The sequence below is a fragment of the Hydra vulgaris genome, chromosome 05, assembly GCF_038396675.1.
Source record: "Hydra vulgaris chromosome 05, alternate assembly HydraT2T_AEP".
NCBI lineage: Eukaryota > Metazoa > Cnidaria > Hydrozoa > Anthoathecata > Hydridae > Hydra > Hydra vulgaris.
Window position 1 is genome coordinate 34,532,703 of NC_088924.1, and position 18,149 is coordinate 34,550,851.

An 18,149-nucleotide genomic window follows, 5' to 3' on the forward strand; every position below is an offset into this window, starting at 1 on the left:
CACAATAACCTGCCTTTAAATTTCATCAATTTCTTTTCCAAAAGTGCCAACACTCGTTATCACCTTCGTTCTAGTAGTAAGTTAAACCTGTCTATCTCTAAACACTGCGATCATAAATACGGGTTTAAATCTATAAAATATCAAAGTATTAAAACATGATTTGAGAGCTTTTAGTTCGTAAGAAACAACCTTCCTTAAGAACTAAAAGCTCTTAAATCATTCAACCTTTAAAACCAATATATTCTACTTTTTATTAAAAAATATAGTTAATGTTTATAATTTCTATAATCAATTTTTGTTGTTTTTAGTATTGTTATTTTTTTTTTAATTTTTATTAAATATTTTGTTGTCATTACTATTGCTTATTGCTATTTTTATAAATATTTACATTACTATTATAACCTATTTTTAACTACTATTATAATTATTATTACTATTATTATTGTTATTATTATTATTTTTATTATTACTATTATTATTATTATTTTTATTATTACTATTATTATTATTATTATTATTATTATTTTTATTATTACTATTATTATTATTATAATGTTGATAGTTGATAGTTGGAAGAGCCGTGATAGGAACGATTTTATTTTGGTTTGAATAGTTTTTCTTTTGTTACCTGGAACTTTTACTCATATTAGTTAAAAAACGTTTTGCTAAATGTATATATATATATATATATATATATATATATATATATATATATATATATTATATATATATATATATATATATATATTATATATATATATATATATATATATATATATATATATATATATATATATATATATATATATATATATATATATATATATACATTTTGATACCAAATTTATTATCTAAGGTCAACTAGAAAAAAAAATGCAATTTTAAAGGTGGAGAAAATATATTGGTCATCTTAACAAAGATTCACAGGAAAGTGAATTCCAAAAAGTGAACTTTAAAACATAGCGCATAAAATATTCACAATTTACCGTCACATATGTCACATATACTTGTGCTTTTTATGTGATTGGTCACATATACTTGCGCTTTTTATGTGATTGGTCACATATACTTGTGCTTTTTATGTGATTGGTCACATATACTTGTGCTTTTTATGTGATTAATCACATAAGTAATAAAAAATGTTTATTATATCTCACTTAATATTAATTAAATTAAACAAAAATACCCCGAAAAGTGTGTAACCCCACAAAAAAATGTGCGGGGATTGAGTTTTTAAAATACTTTAACTTATTAACTAGTAATAAATTTAAATCCATTAGCAGACACAATATTCTTTTATACTTTTAAAGTTATATTTTTTAAAGTTATTTCACATGGTCATAAACTTTGAGCACTAAAAGATGATTAGATTAAGTTTAAAATCTGTCCATAAATTTAAATTTAGTTTTTGATAATTTATTTAAAAACTTATTAACTCATTAAAATAAAATTTGAGACAGGGGATCTAAATTTTTTGGAAATTTTTGTTTCTAAGTTCTAATAACTATAATATTTTTGCAAATCATTCTCATTTTATATACAAATGAACATACTTATATTTAGAGTCTTCACAATGCTAAGTACAGTTTCTGAAATGTAAAATAAACCTGTGGTTGCTCTGGGTTAATATAGAAAGTTTTAAAAATTAAAAGGAATAAATAAAAATGTATACAAAACTTTCAACATAAAGTAAAAGACATCCTAATATAATATAATACAGGTAAGTATTAGATCTGCTGTAACCTCTTCCTGGCTTATGTCAAGCTTCATCGACGTTGACTTTCCAATATCCTATTGTGTATGTAACTAATTTTTTTAGTTTTTGCAACTACCTGCAAAAAATAAAAAAAATTTGATTAACATTTCTACCTAAAATAAATGTATATAGCCATCATCTAGCTCTCATTTATGGCTAAAAAGCTGCCCTATCAAGTTTCCATTCTTCAAAAAAACTCCCAAAATTTGTTTTTATTTTTCATCAACATAAACAAAAAGATGATCTATGGTTTTGGAATTACCAGCAATTGCTCTTTTAACATCCTTTACTAGTTGCTTTCTTTCCAAAAGTTCTTTTTTTAAATTAGCTTTGGCACATCTTTTTCCTATTTCTTCATAGAAAAAATTATAAAATTTTTTTGAGGCTTGACATGTTAAAGCTCCTCTGCGAACTGCAAATCAAATAAGTTTTTTTTTTCTGGCTTTCTGGCTTTTTCTCTCATCCAGCCATTTTAATGTTTTGTTTTCTCTGACATTTAATTTTGAACCCAGAAAACCAAAAAGTAGCATTAGAAGCACAACGCAAAAAAAATTCAAGAATATCCAAGATCTTATTAGCCTCCATTGTATGTGGTGTTGTTTTTATCATTTCTTTGCATCGATTTGAGAGATTGCCAATCAAATACCTGGTCATCTGTTTTTTGGGAACTGTCTCTGTGAAGCTTATCAAAGCTAACAAAATCTTTACCAAAAACTTTGAATTTTTTATAACTCTAAGGGATTGGTGTACCATATCTTCTTTAACATTCAACACTTGACTAAAAATATCCATATTTGTGATTAGATTTGATTCTAGATTACTTTTAAGTAAGCTAATTTTCTTATTGCTTTCTGGAAAAGATTATCCTAATTGAAAAAGAATAAATGTTTTTGAAATTTTTAAATTAGTTTATTGCGTTATTAAGAAACCTTGAAAACTGACAACTTCATGATTTCTCATTCATGTTGCATCTTTTTAAACCAGACTCATCCAAGGCCCAGTTATTATTTTTCCTATTAGGCCCAACCCTTGCTGTTTCACAAGCATTATATTATCACTCATGTCTTGAAGTAAGAGCTGGAAAATTTAATTTTTGGTGTTGCTGGAATAAAAAAAAAACTGTAATCAAACTGTAATGGAATTCCATTAAACTTGATATTAATCAAAAAGAAAACTTATTTTTCGAAAAAGGCTTTTATAATGAGACTTTTGTATTAGACAACAATCCTTGCCGTAAGGAACAAAACATGAAATCTGCTACCAACATGTCTAAGGAACAACCCTCGAGCAAAATTTTTTTTTTTAAAGATAACTTTTGAATACAGCACGGTTGTCTGTAAAACTATACTTGATTTTTTGAAGGGTGAAAACTGTTACAATATCAAATTTTCAAAACAGTAAAATATACTCACAAAAAAATTAAGTAAAAAAAATTTTAAATTATGAATATTATTAAAGTTATAAATTTAAAAAATTGCCTTATCTTGGAAATATTTTTGAGGACTTTAACTGCAAGCCCATCAGCTATTAAAAGGTGCCATGCCTGACTGACAACTTTTAATTTTTTGAGTAAATGTGTCTAAAACATCTACTACTAGCATGCTTTTAAACTCTGCAAAGGTATTGGCAAGTTTTTTTAAAACATTGAAAATATGAGTAGCACAGTCAAATTCTGTACCTCCAGCAAGTTTAGCGGTTGAAAAGAAATAAGATCTCTGTGGAGGATAGGAACTGATATGAATCTCGTTCATATGATTGTCTACAATGGCGGTTGCATCAAAAACTACTGTTACACATTTACAATGAAAAAGTGCATCACCAGCTTGAACAAATGCTATAACACTTGGCTCATATGCCATTCTATTTACTGTGGATGAGTGGGGTGTTTTTTGTAGTCCTGTGTTGTGTAACGTTTCAGGAAATTTTTTCCAACGAAAATGAGACACCTTCCACAGGCACATTGTTAATAATAGCAGCATAAACACTTTTTCTTATGGGCAGGTCATTTTATTTTAGTTTTTGGTTCCTATAATTAGCCTATTTTCTTTTTTTTTTTTTTTAAATCCTTGTTAATAATGATTTTGTTCTACAAGTTATTTGTTTTCTTGCTCTTTTTTTTATCTGTTCCTGTAATTATTTGATAGCAATTTTGTATTTACTTTTTTAACATTTTGTTGCAACTTTTTTCTACTAATTTTAAGAATTCTCAGTTTATTTATGAAATCTGGAGAACGAAACTTATTCTGCTCTGAATTTTCTTTTTTCTTTTTTCTTTTGAATACTTGAATTTCCACAAGTTTAGTGAAAAATAGTGTCTTGTAAGTTTTTTGTTTGTAAGCTTGTTTTGGGTCATCGAAATTCTAAAAAAACAAACTTTCCGCTGCAACTTTCTGTTTTTTTCTAGTAAACTACGTATTGCGTCAATTTTTATCTTGCATAAATCACACATCATTTTCTGCATTGTGTCTGAGGCAATAGTTAAATTAGGAGATGTAAGATTACCAGAGGTATGAGACATTTTGCTAAAACAAGGTGGAAATTTTATTTTTTTTGATTGAGCTTTATTTTTATGGCCTATTGAAATTTCCCTTGACAACAAGCTGCTTCATGGAACTCTGTTTTTAAAGCGCTTTTAATGTTCAAGTGAATATTTGAAAAATTAACAATAGCACCCCATGACTGAGTAGGGTTTCTTTTGAAGATATTTATCTTTATATGTAAGTATCTTTTATTGTTGGTGAATATCTTTATATCAAATGCATTTTTAGGTTCAATGTTTAGTTTTTTTGATCTCAGACAAGTTTTTGTATATATATATGTATATATATATATATATATATATATATATATATATATATATATATATATATATATATATATGTATATATATATATGTATATATATATATATATATATATATATATATATATATATATATATATATATATATATATATATATATATATATATATATATATATATATATATACATATATATACATACAATGGTTCAATGTTTAGTTTTTTTGATCTCAGACAAGTTTTTGTATATATATATGTATATATATATATATATATATATGTATATATATATATATATATATATATATATATATATATATATATATATATATATATATATATATATATATATACATATATATACATACAATGGTTCAATGTTTAGTTTTTTTGATCTCAGACAAGTTTTTGTATATATATATGTATATATATATATATATATATATATATATATATATATATATATATATATATATACATATATATATACAAAAACTTGTCTGAGATCAAAAAAACTAAACATTGAACCTAAAAATATATATATATATATATATATATATATATATATATATATATATATATATATATATATATATATATATATATATATATATATATATATATATATATATATATAGTCTTGCATGGTAGTCGAAAAGTTTCTCTATTTTTATCATTAATTTAAAAAATTGAAATGCTTTAATATCAAAGTAAGGTAAAATAAGACATGCTTATTTCATCTTAAAATACACTATTTTAATAGGGCTTTAATTTAAAGGACATTGGAAAAATTACCCAATTGACTGCAAATCAGTATGCTGCAATTAGTTAAGGAGGTGTTTGGCAAGCTGTCAAAGATTTGGCAATTGCGGTTTTAGGGGGTAAAGTTTTATCAAGTCATTCATTGACAGGAGGTCAATGTTATTCAGTTAAAGATAGCGTATCTAATCCAGCTTTATACTCAAAGAAGGTTCAAGACATATTAGTTATTGATATTATAGTGGCAGCACTCTTTCCCTTTGTTTTGTATAATGAATGTAATATATAACTATTACTTTGTTCGTATTTTTGTTTTCAGACTTCTTGTTGCTAAGCGATTTCCAAGGTAAAATTATGCTATAAGGATTGTAATATAAAATTATAATATAAGGATTGCTGTATATATAAGACTATAAAATATTGTTCATTCGATTTCTTATAAGACACTGAATGAACAATACCTTATAGTTTTATATGTACAGGAATCCTATTCACTTTTGGTACGTTTTTAAGATGTTTTTCGAACGTTTTAAATGGATTAAACCAAATAAATACGTCCAAAGAAAGTTTAAAAACGTACTGTGCCCACTGGGATCAATGGAAACCTAATTGAAGCATTATTTATGCTTCAATTAAGTTACATACTCAAATAAATACTAGACAGCACATGGCAAATTGCGTCAGTTATTAGTTATAGCGCGGCAAAAAATAAACTTCTTAAAGATCTGTGATTTTCAAATATAATTGAAATAACAAACAATGACAAATTTATTCCACGCAAAGGTTTTTCTAAACTCTGAATACTCTAAAACAACCTGTACTAGTTTTGTATTCTTGGCATTGCAGATGTAATTGAAATATCACACAATATTGATGTCACCAAATTACTTATTTATAATTACAATTTTAAATATTCTCTTAATATATATATATATGTAAATACTAAAATTAAATAAGTTTTCAAGATTAAACAATTAAAACTTTTCCCATTTTGTCCACCTACTAACTCACTGTGGGGTAAGGTGAAAACAGCTTTTTCAAAATTTCTTTTGTTAAACCCTAAGGTTTCTTCTATATAATAAAATAATAATTGAAAAAAAAAATTTAGCGGTCCTTACTGTTTCTTAAACAATTAACAAGTCCCTAATATAATCTTAAAACTTTTTTTCGAAAAATATGTCAACCTGTTGCAAAAATTTTTACAAATTTTAAAAGTAGTAATCATTTTATGTAAATATTATTTTTTTATTAAAGAGGTATAATCGACTAGCTGGAGAATAATGATATCGAAAATCATTTAAATTTGCGGTACAGTTTTAGTGGTATATATATTCAATCAGCAAGTCAAAATGGCGCCTTGGCGATGAAAAAGAAAAAATTTAAAATGTATTTTGTAACCTTTGAAAGCGGGGTTAATCAAAATGGATTATTTTCTTAATAGTTGACTGAATAAGTTTTTAACAACTGCTCGAACCAAGGAATATTTGTTTTGAATTCCTCAATATTAGATATAAATATCAAAGTCTTAGACAATCTCTAATACTTTTTTGAACCTTATCCTTTGCTTCCTTTTGCTTATCCTGTTAAGCTAAAGTTTTTTAACGTTTTTTCGAAAAGAAGTTTATTATGTTTCTCTAGGATTTTATTTTGTGTTGTAGTACATTTGCTGCATTTAAAAACATACTTTTATATTTTAAAAATAAAGATATAAAATAAGTTTTGTAAACCCGGCAAAAATACTACAAGTTCTTATCTCTATATTTATTAATTCAATATTAATCTAGAAATATAGTATTAATCGTTGAAAAAGTACAACAACAAAAAATGAAAAGTAAACAAACTTTCAATATTGTTTACGAATTTTTTGAAACTTTTTATTATTAACTTAAATCTTAAAGAAATGCTTTGATTGCGATCTCCATTTAGACTGATCTCTATTTAGACCGCCAGAATAAAAGTTGTGTTATTCAAATTAAGATTTAGTGCAACACTTAACTTAGTACAAAACTATAAAAGTTGTAGTTTTTAAAATCAAAAAGATTGCCACATTTACTTATTTTTTAAACTTTTTTAAGTGGTTTTTAAAATCAAAAAGACTGTGCCACATTTACTTATTTTTTAAACTTTTTTAAGTGGTTTTTAAAATCAAAAAAACTGTGCCACATTTACTTATTTTTTAAACTTTTTAAAGTGGTTTTTAAAATCAAAAAACTGTGCCACATTTACTTATTTTTTAAACTTTTTTAGTGGTTTTATCTATTTTTATGCACTTTTTAGATTTATTCTTAATTTTAATATAAATATTTCTTTTTTTCAGAATGTGAAAGAACGTTTTAAGAAATGTTTAAGAAAAAAAATATTTTGACTGTTTAACGTACAAAAAGCTCAATATATATTTAAATCTATGAAAATAACACTAATTTAATTGAGATTTTAGGTTTCTTATTAGCGCCGTTTTTAAATATTATTTTTCTGCGCTACTAAGTAATAAGTGTTGCACAAACAGGTTTGTTTTTATATTAAATTTTAGTCTGAATATTTACGTTTCATGTTATTTTAATCTAAAACTAGGATTTTCTTTTTCTTATTCTGCGGCAAAGTTCTTTTTTTTTGTTATATCAAGTATGTATGTTTTAATATTTTTCTTTAAAAAAATATCTTTTAACTTCTATATTTTATTATTTTATGTATTTATTTAATGTTATAAGTCTATACATGCTATATATTGTTTGCAATATAATTAGGCCTATATATGTTATATATTATATGGAATACCATCTATCTATCTTTACATATCCTTAACTTTATTTAAATGCTTTCCTTATATGATTGAAAATAACTCTCTTGATATAAAAAAAAACTAGTTTAGATCTTTATATATTATTTTAGTGATATTGTCATAATTAATAAATTGAAATTTTTGTTCGTTAAATAGTCAAAATATTTTTTTTTCTTTAAACATTTCTTAAAACATTCTTTCACATTCTGTAATTGTAAAACTTCTGTAAAAATCGTATTTATATGTCAAGTTCATCAGTATGTCTTTAAAATGTTTGTTGTTGTTGTTGGGAGTATTTTGAAATAAATACGAAATTTTTACATTACGTAAATAGCACAATAGAAGATTTGATGAGATTATCCGTGTTTCATATTGAAAACTAATAGAAGATTTTCCAACGAATATTTGTTCTAATTGTCGCAGAAAACTGTAAATACTTCATGAAGCAGGGTTACTGCACTAGTGCAGTAGAGAAACTGCTGTTTCTAATCTTATAAGTTTAGCTTTTGAATTTGGTTGTCTTCAAGCTGAACAGGTTGCATTATGAGTACTCAAAAGGAAAATGGAAACTGAAAAAGTAGCATATAGATCCAACCTTAATATACATCAACAAGAGGAAAACCACTCACTATAAAGGTTAGTACACCTGTAAACAAAACTGCTAGGTGTTCTATTTGATAATTATCGGTTGCAAATTATTTTAGAACTCTCTCTAAATAGAACAAAAGATATGATAGCAGTTCTTAGAAAAGGTATAGGTGAAAGATTATCCTTTGAATCGAACATCTCTGAATCACTAAATTAATTAAAAATTAATACCAAATATTGACTAATTTCGTTTCTTCAAACCAATATTTTTTATTTAAATTGATTTTCTGAGGAACATATGAATCTTTGCAGAGATGTTATTTTTGTTCGAGACACATCAATTTTCTTTTAAATATAATACAAAAGTGGAAATGGATCCATTAGTACTCATGTACGAATTTCTTTAGAATCAGGTGGAATGCTCTTAAAAGTTATTGTAAATATATTTGATCATGAAAAAATAACGTAAACTATAAAAGGTTTTTAAATTCTGGTAACATCTAACCCAGTACAAACTTCTTCATGTCCTGCTACCTTGTGGGATATGCTTTTTTTGGCAAAGGCTAGGAAAAACCAACTTAAAACACCCCCTACCATTGGGCTCTTGGTTGAGAAAAGGTAGGAGATGTTGTCTCAATAAAAATACTCATCTTGGGCAGAAGTTGAATGCATTCAGCCACTGTCTTGTAGAGGCCTCCTCGCAAAGATATAACAGGTAAATAGATTTTATTTTTATGTTGACCAGCCTTGCACCCCTTCTTTATCTATTAGATTGGCGTAAATGAGTTTATAATACATTGTTTCCAAATTAGGATATTGAATGCTGGATCATTATGACTCAAAGCATGGCTTTAGCTTGTGTCTCTGTTTCTATGACTAGGCAACTCATTCTATTATCTTCTAATGAAGGTACAGCTCTAAAACTCAGTTTTACGGCTCTGAGGCAGGATGGAGGTCAGGTTTCCCAACCTCTTTAGTTGCTTTATGAGAGGCTAGTTCTATTAACCGCTGTAAAGTATTTGAGCACTAACAGTGTCATGTTGCGCATGGATGGTGTCTTTTGTCGAGCATACCAAAAGCCGTAACAAAGAACTCCAAATGTGCCACATTTGAAATCCTTGGCTACGGTTTAGGATTTATTATTAGTAATGAGGCATTTGCCTAGACCATTAAGTATTGTACTGGCTACTACCTGTGCTTTGAGTCAAGATTTTTAACAAATTTAAAATTATCTAAACCACTAAATGCTATAAAGTACAAAAAAAAAACTGTCATCACCAAGTTCTCCAAATCAACTCACTATTATTCAAGTCTTTGAAGTAGTTTTTTGTTTGTTGAGTCTTATATTTTGCAAAGTTTATCAGACGTACTTGCTCTTTGTGAGATTAATTTGAGTTCGGCTGTCTCATCTTGAGATCTTAGTGTTAATGGTTATCTTCCTTTATTTCAGAAAGACTCCAATAGTCACTTGTTTGATCTGGGCATTTACATTTGCAAGAATTCACCCATTTGTCGGAAAACTAGGTTTGAATCGACAGACTATTCTATTTATTTTAATCTATCGCCTTTCTGTTTGCTCTTTTTCGCTCTTCTTCATGTCACGACTGCACTCTTTTCAATATAATTTCTGAATAAATTGACCAACCTCTTTCTCTTTATCCTTCAGCCAATATCGTTTTTGTTGTTGACTTTAATGCTCATTACACTTAATGGCTTGGCTCTAATGCCTCCAGTGTCAGTGACTCTACAGGTGGTAAGTCCCACAACCTTTATCTTTCTCAATAGTCAATTTTCAACTCAATATTTAGCAATCCGAATTACCTTTTTTACTCAACTAATATCTTGTTTCTGATCCAATTCAGCGCTCAGTTTCTCTACATTTACCCTAGGTTTGATCTTTCTAAAACAATTATCTCATTCTTTTTTATCATCAGAATCCCCTTATCATTGTACCTCTTATAACTACCTTAGGGCTAAATAGGCCCCTTCCTGTGATTATTTTTGTGATAGCACTTTGGTAGAAATCTTTGATCTTTCCATACAATCCTGAATCCAAGAAGCAAAACTTCTTGGATTCAGGATTGTATGGAAATTTTTATTCCCTCTCAACAATCCAAGTCAAGCTTTACTCATCTCCACGGTTTTTCTCTCATTGTGCTCCTGCAATTTAAACCCTAACCAATACTTTCATATGTATCAGCAAAACAATTCTTCAGAAAACTGGCATCTGTTTACTGTTTTCTTGATAGATTTTTGTCTAACGCCAAATACGGCAATTCTCAGGTTACAACATCTCCTACATCATCTTAAAAATTAGGCTCTTGTGACTTTTGGAGAATCTTTAACAGTATATATAACATGGGTTAATCTGTTATTCTACCTCTTTTGTATGGTTGAGACTTTATCACCTCACCTAAAGAAAAGCTGAATTGTTTGTTTCACATAAATATCATCTCCTAATTCCACTAGGTTATTTTTGACAATACATCTTACAGTTGGTTATCCACGCTCTGAAGTGGATTAGATGTAACCCCTTTTTGTGACTATTATTTCAGTCTTTTGTAAAAACCGAAATAATTTTGAAAAAGCTACGTCCCATGGTCAATATGATTTTAAAAACAACTTCCATGATCCTAAACAGTAAATTAAAACATAATTTTATTGTTAGACACAATTTTTATCCTGGCGGTCAAAATGAGGAACAGTTTACGGCGTTTTAAATCAATAGATTTTTTTTAATAGATAATTTTTTTGCTTGTTTATTTTTTCATTTTATAAAATATTTCATTATTCCATATTATATATTATTTCATACTAAAAATTACTTCATATTATACATTATTTTTTGAGATTTTATTTTTTGAAATTTTTTTAAAAAGTGAAATGTGATTGCTTAACTTAAAATTATGATAATTACGCGGTATTTAATAAATTTTAAATTTAAAGCTCTCGATACTTTTTGGCATTAACGTCAGATGGCAAGTTATTCCAAATATAAACAATCATGAGTGAAAAAGAGTATTTACGGACACAAAGTTTACATTTTAGTTTGCGCATTTTGAATTTGTGAACTCGAGTTTAAATATAGTTGTTTATTAAAAAGAAAATTTAGATTTTAAGGCACACTAAATTGTTCAGAATTTTGTAACTTGTAATCATGTCTTACTTAAGGTGATGAACTTCTTGTAGGTCCTAAGGAGGCAACGATATATTATACAAACTAGATGTCTAACTTGCGGGACTTTATTGGACAAAAAATGAAGCCACTATTTTTTGTTTATAAATCTAGTCCCTATTTGTAAAAAGGGCAAAAACTGAAGCCTATTTGTGGAAAAAAAAAAATCTAAAATGCATGTTTAGAGCATGAAAGTTTCCAATAGGTTAGAGATAATTCAAAAACACGTTTTAATAATTATAAAATACTTGGAAACGTTTTTTTACGAACCAAAGTTTATTAAAAAGTATTATAATTCATAAAAATACTTCAAAAGAGTCTGTCGTTTCACTTTTCTATTTAAAACTTTAATTAACCATGAGCGAGATCTCGTCTCGTTCTCGTTTCTCCTGAGATATGGGACTTCTCGTGAGAAACAAGAAATAGAAAATTCTCGCGAGAAGTAGAACGAGACTTAAATATTATATTATTTTCCAAATTAAAAATGATTATAATTTACAAAATGCTTAATAATTTGTTTTTCTAATTAAATAATATTTTGACTCCGTGATTTTAATAAATCTAACTAAGAATTTAATTTGTTTCTGACAAAAACATATTAAATTTTTAATTAGATTTTTAATTAGATCTTTTAATTAAATTTAAAAAAAAAATCTAATTAAAAAATTTTATTTAGATTTTAAATATTTTTAATTAGATTTTAAATACAAAAACTTTTTGTATAAAATGGTGCACTTTCGACTTATTTTCATTAGTTTACCAGTGGAATTCAACTTGACACATATTGTTCATATTGAAAAAAAATATTCATTTCAACGATCAAAAATGTTACCAAGAAAAAACAAAATCTGGAGATGTTTTCAAAAAACAAGTGACGGTGCTGAATGCAAGGCGTGCAAAAAGTCTTTGAAAACAAAAGATGGAAACACAAGTGGACTTCATCGTCACCTCGAAAAAAAACACAGCCAAGATTACGTTGAGTATTCTGAAAAAACTGACGACTCTCTTCTTCCTCCTCCTAAGAAGAAACAACGAACCATGGTCGAAATGCTTGAAATAAAGTCCAAATATGACAAAGACATTTCCATTCAAAAACAGTTTGACTCTGCAATGCTGGATTACTTTTGCACTGATCGGGCATCCTTTTCAGCAGTCGAAGGAAGAGGTTTCAAGAAATTGTTTGACATTGCAAACTCTAAACTGAGCCTTCATCACAGAACAACATATTCAAGAAAGCTTTCTATTCGGTCAAAAGAAGTTCAAGCTAGAATGAAGAGCATAATAACGGAGATTACGCTAAGTCTAAAAAGTGCTGCATTTACTTTTGTCCTTTGGAATTCTAGAGCTCAGGACAGCTACATTTCTTGGACTTTTCATGCTATTGACGAAAATTGGAGACTACATCACTGGACACCCCATGTCCAACAGTTCCCAGGCAGACACACAGGTATCTTAATTGAAGGAAAGCTGGATTCTTTCTTAGAAGAACTAAATTTGCCTGCTGATTTGCCAATGTACTGCGTGAACGACCTGGCAAGAAACATGAAACTTGCAGTCATATGTCAAAGCGCCTTGACCAACACTTGTGCAACAATCATATTTTGCAATGTGCAATTCGAGACTCATTTGGAATGACAGCTCGAATGGATGATGCGTTGCAAACATGCAAAGATTTGGCTTCTTTAACTCACCAGTCAACAGTTGCAGCTGAGTTGCTTGAACCAGAATCAGACGCTCAAGGAATAAATTTTAGACAGTTACGCCAATCTGTTGACACAAGATGGAATAGTGAACTGGATTGCATGGCTTCTGTCCTACATCTAAAGAGTGCAATTATCAGCTTATGTGCAAATGGATATATTTTTTCTTCAAAGACCATCAGTGCATCACAGTGGAAATCAATCGAGGGAGCAGTAGAAATTTTGGCACCACTTAAAGAAGCTACAGAAACGTGGTCGGCTGAGTCTATTCCAACAATTAACACTGTCGCCGATTCTCTTTATTTAATCCATGACAAACTTGATTAATTTATTGAGACGGATGGAAAAAATGGCTACGGTGTCTTGTATGCAAAAAACTTGAAAAGCTGCATTGAGAAAAGATTTCCTCTTTGTCACACTGGAAACTTATTGAGTGCTGCAGCAAACTACTTAAATCCTGCTTTAAAGGGACTTCACTTGAAGCTCTTCAGAAAATTTCAAACAACAAAAGAATGGTTAGCCTCACAGGTTAAGAATAATGTTGAGTGCCAACCTGTTGCCAGAGTCCGTTCAGCAGATTTGTCCCCTAATTCAAAACTGAAGCGCAAGTTAAACGTCAGACTTGAAACACAAGAGCCAACATCTGAACTGAATCATATTTTGAGCAAAATGTGCCAGTATGAATATCTCCCTGATGCCAAAAAAGACTTTCCAATACTTGATTGGTGGAAATTGAATTCAAATACATTGCCAGAACTCTCTTCATTATCTAGACAAATTTTAGCTATTCCAGCAAGTTCAACTAAATCAGAGAGAGTTTTTAGCTCAGGCGGAAATGTCATCCGATCATCTAGACACAACTTACACCCAGAAAAAGTAGAACAAATCATCTTAATCAGAGAAAACATTGTCTTGTTGGAAAAGTTTGGCAAAAAAATTCTGAATTGATATTTGAAAAAGTTGTTTACATTTGACAAATGGCATATTTGTATCTATTTGTCAAAACCATGTTTACATTTTTTTTTTTTACTTGGATTTTAATAAATTTGTTTTCAAAAAGTGTTAAATTTCTCGTCTCGTCTCGTTCTCGGTCTCACGAGAAGTACTAACTTCTCGTCTCGGTCTCGTCTCGGTTTGAAAAAACCTAGTCTCGCTCATGGTTAACTTTAATCCCTTACTAATCCGAAATGAATTTAAAAAACATAAATTATTACAAGTATTCTAATTTTCTCTTAACACGTTTACATAAATAGTGTTAATATTTAAAACATATTTACTTCATTTAAGAAAATTTAAAAAAACTTTCCTCTGTTAGTGGTCTTCATTTAAGAAAATTTAATGATTTTTTTTTTGAATATTTAAAGATTTTTTTTTTTGAAAATTTAAAGATTTTTTTTTTGAAAATTTAAAGATTTTTTTTTTTGAAAATTTAAAGATTTTTTTTTTGAAAATTTAAAGATTTTTTTTTTTGAAAATTTAAAGATTTTTTCTTTTGAAATTTTAAAGATTTTTTTTTGAAAATTTGAAAACTTTCATACCACATTAATGTTCAGTTTTAAGCTGACGCATGACTAGTGGTGGGAAAAAAACCTGTTTTTTAATTTAACATTTCATTCCTTTGAAAAAACACCTGTTTTTCGTATTTTAATTATTGAATCAATCCTCAATCAAAACTCTTAGGCCAAAATCAATAACAAGTCATGTTTGCAGTTTGCCTTAGTTTATAACTTTAAACCTAACTTTTAACTATTTGGTGGAGCTCTGGAATTTCTTATTGGATGCTGCTACAAGGGAGTGCTGCTACATTGACTACCTTATAGCCTGCTGCTACACGAAAATGCCGCTACATCGACTGAGAGTTTGGTATGAGGAAGCAATCTTTTTTTAATTGTTATTTCAATAAATATTCTTAATGTTTAAAAAGCCTTCACTGACGAGAGCGCAACAAGCGAAAAAGTAGAATTATTTTAGACCGCTTAATTGTAGCTTCATCAGCTTTTACTTGTGGTTTTTTCTTGACTTTGTTAGCTTTACGAGGCATCTTTATTGAGAAAAATAAACATTATTTTATTTTCAGTTATATATGAAATAAAAATGATTGTAAAGAACTAAAAGTCCACAAAAAAAAATAAAAACGAAAAAACTCTTTGAAAGAAACGTAACAAAATCCCATATTGACAAAAAGCTTTTCTCGAATAAAACATTTTACTTCGTTCGGTCGACGGCATGTTTTTCAAAAACATGTTGCCAAAAACATGTTTTTTTTGTGACATGTTATAAATACGCTAATAAGCATTCCATATCATACAACACTTATTAGTGGTGCTTAAAAACTTAGTTTATTGCTTTTTAGTTACTTGAAAACATGCCAGACAGTATGTTTATGTTTAATAGTCTTTAAGTTTACGTAATTTAATGGAGAACTGTTTATTATGATTTTTAAATATGTTTCCTTATACTTTCTGTTTTCTTAAAATAAAATAAAATAATTTTTGTTTCATATCATTATTAATATCATGTTAAATCACTATTTGAATCAAAAAATGATTGAAAAGACATGATCATGTAATGAATTTAATGCTATTATAAAATATAAATAATAATCATTATATATTATTAAGTTTATATCGTCATGGGGAACGACACGGGTTTCATAATGGAAGGGCACAATTGTCAATTTCTTAAAAAAGCACTGTTTTTCTATAATTTTTTTTAAAAAAAAAAGTATTTTAGAAATAAAAAGAAGTTTGGTTTCCGTGCCGCCTTGACCCAACGGTATCGTCGGCTCTCCCCCCCCCCCCTCTCTCTCTCTATTTCTATATATATATATATATATATATATATATAATATATATATATATATATATATATATATATATATATATATATATATATATAACTTTATAACTTAAGTCAAATAAAAAACTTCTATATTTTGAATATGCACTGTCATTTCAGAGCCTAACAAACGGTTACTTTTGATTACGGCTTTGTATTTTTTATTATAGTCATAATTTGAAATAATCTTATGACCAAAGTTTGATGAAATATCAAGTTCTTCAAAAGTAAACTCCTGAAAACCAAAACAGGGGTAATTTCTTCCAGACATAGTCTTTAAACAAGGTTGCGTTCTACTTAAATCTTTAGTCTTTATTTTAAAATCTGGATATGTTGTAAATACAAATGTTTTCTTGCTTGATAAGTGTTGAAGATCTAAACAAATACACAATAGTAAAATTATATATATATATATATATATATATATATATATATATATATATATATATATATATATATATATATATATATATGTATATATATATATATATGTATATATATATATATACATATATATATATATGTATATATATGTATGTATATATGCATAAACATGTATATATATATATACATATACATGTATATATATATACATATATATTTATATACATATATATATATATATATATATATATATATAATATATATATATATATATATATAAATATATATAAATATATACATATATATATATGTATATAAATATATATGTATATATATATATACATGTATATATATATATATATATATATACATATATATGCCTATATACATACATATATATACATATATATATATATATGTATATATATATATATATATATACATATATATATATATATGTATATATATGTATGTATATATGCATATATATGTATATATATATATATATATAATATATATATATATATATGTATATATATATATATATATATATATATATATATATATATATATATATATATATATATATATATATGAAACAGAAAAATAACTAGTATTAAGTTTTGAGACAGTGAAAGATGGAATTGAAGCAAAAGGGCTTTTTGTTTGTTGATTTTGATTGGAAAATGCACTTTTGGTGAGTATAGAGAAGAAGTTAAAAAAGAGATTGAAATAAATGAAGAGAAAAGGTTAAGTGTGTTTTTGTAAATTTTGTTATCTTGAAGATAGAATTGGATCAGCTGGTGGAACAGAAGCAGCATCTAGGGCAAGAACAAAGTCTGTCTGGGCCTAGTTCCAAGATTTATCTCCACCTTTAAAATCAAGAGGTATTTCATTAATGATTAAAGGAAAAAATTACAGCACATATATCTAGAGTTTAATGATGTATGGCAGAGAAACATTGACAATGAAGGTTGATGATGTCCAGCCTTTGGAAAGAATAGAAAAGATGATGATTAACACAATTAAATGGGTATGCGGTGTGACTTAAAAAGCACTGATGATTTAAGAAAAAGATTAGGGCTTGTGAGTATATCTGATTGGGTGCGTTAGGTGGTTTTAGCATGTAAAGCGTAAAGATGCAGATGACTGGTTATCAGCATGTAGATAGTTGGAAATTTCAGAAGAAAAAGCTAGAGGTAGAAGCAGAAAAACTTGAAAAGAATGTATTTCAGATGATTTGAAAAGGCTACTTTTAAGGAAAGAATATGTTCAAGACTGTGTTTGTTAGAGAAATAGCATTATGAAAAAAGTCCAACTCGTGCAAGCACGGAAACAAAGAAGGTACAGCAATGATGATAATGATGA

General features: G+C 27.3%; 1 protein-coding gene across 1 annotated transcript in view; it reads right to left on the reverse strand.

Moving 5' to 3' along the window:
• Positions 1 to 16,452: 16,452 nt before the first annotated feature.
• LOC136080802 (contactin-5-like) overlaps positions 16,453 to 18,149 on the reverse strand; it is a 41,369-nt gene continuing 39,672 nt past the window's right edge. Inside the window, exon 8 of the mRNA XM_065797992.1 lies at positions 16,453 to 16,772. Coding sequence (XP_065654064.1) covers positions 16,468 to 16,772 — 305 coding nt within the window. The 3' untranslated portion in view covers positions 16,453 to 16,467. The remainder of the gene's footprint in view (positions 16,773 to 18,149) is intronic.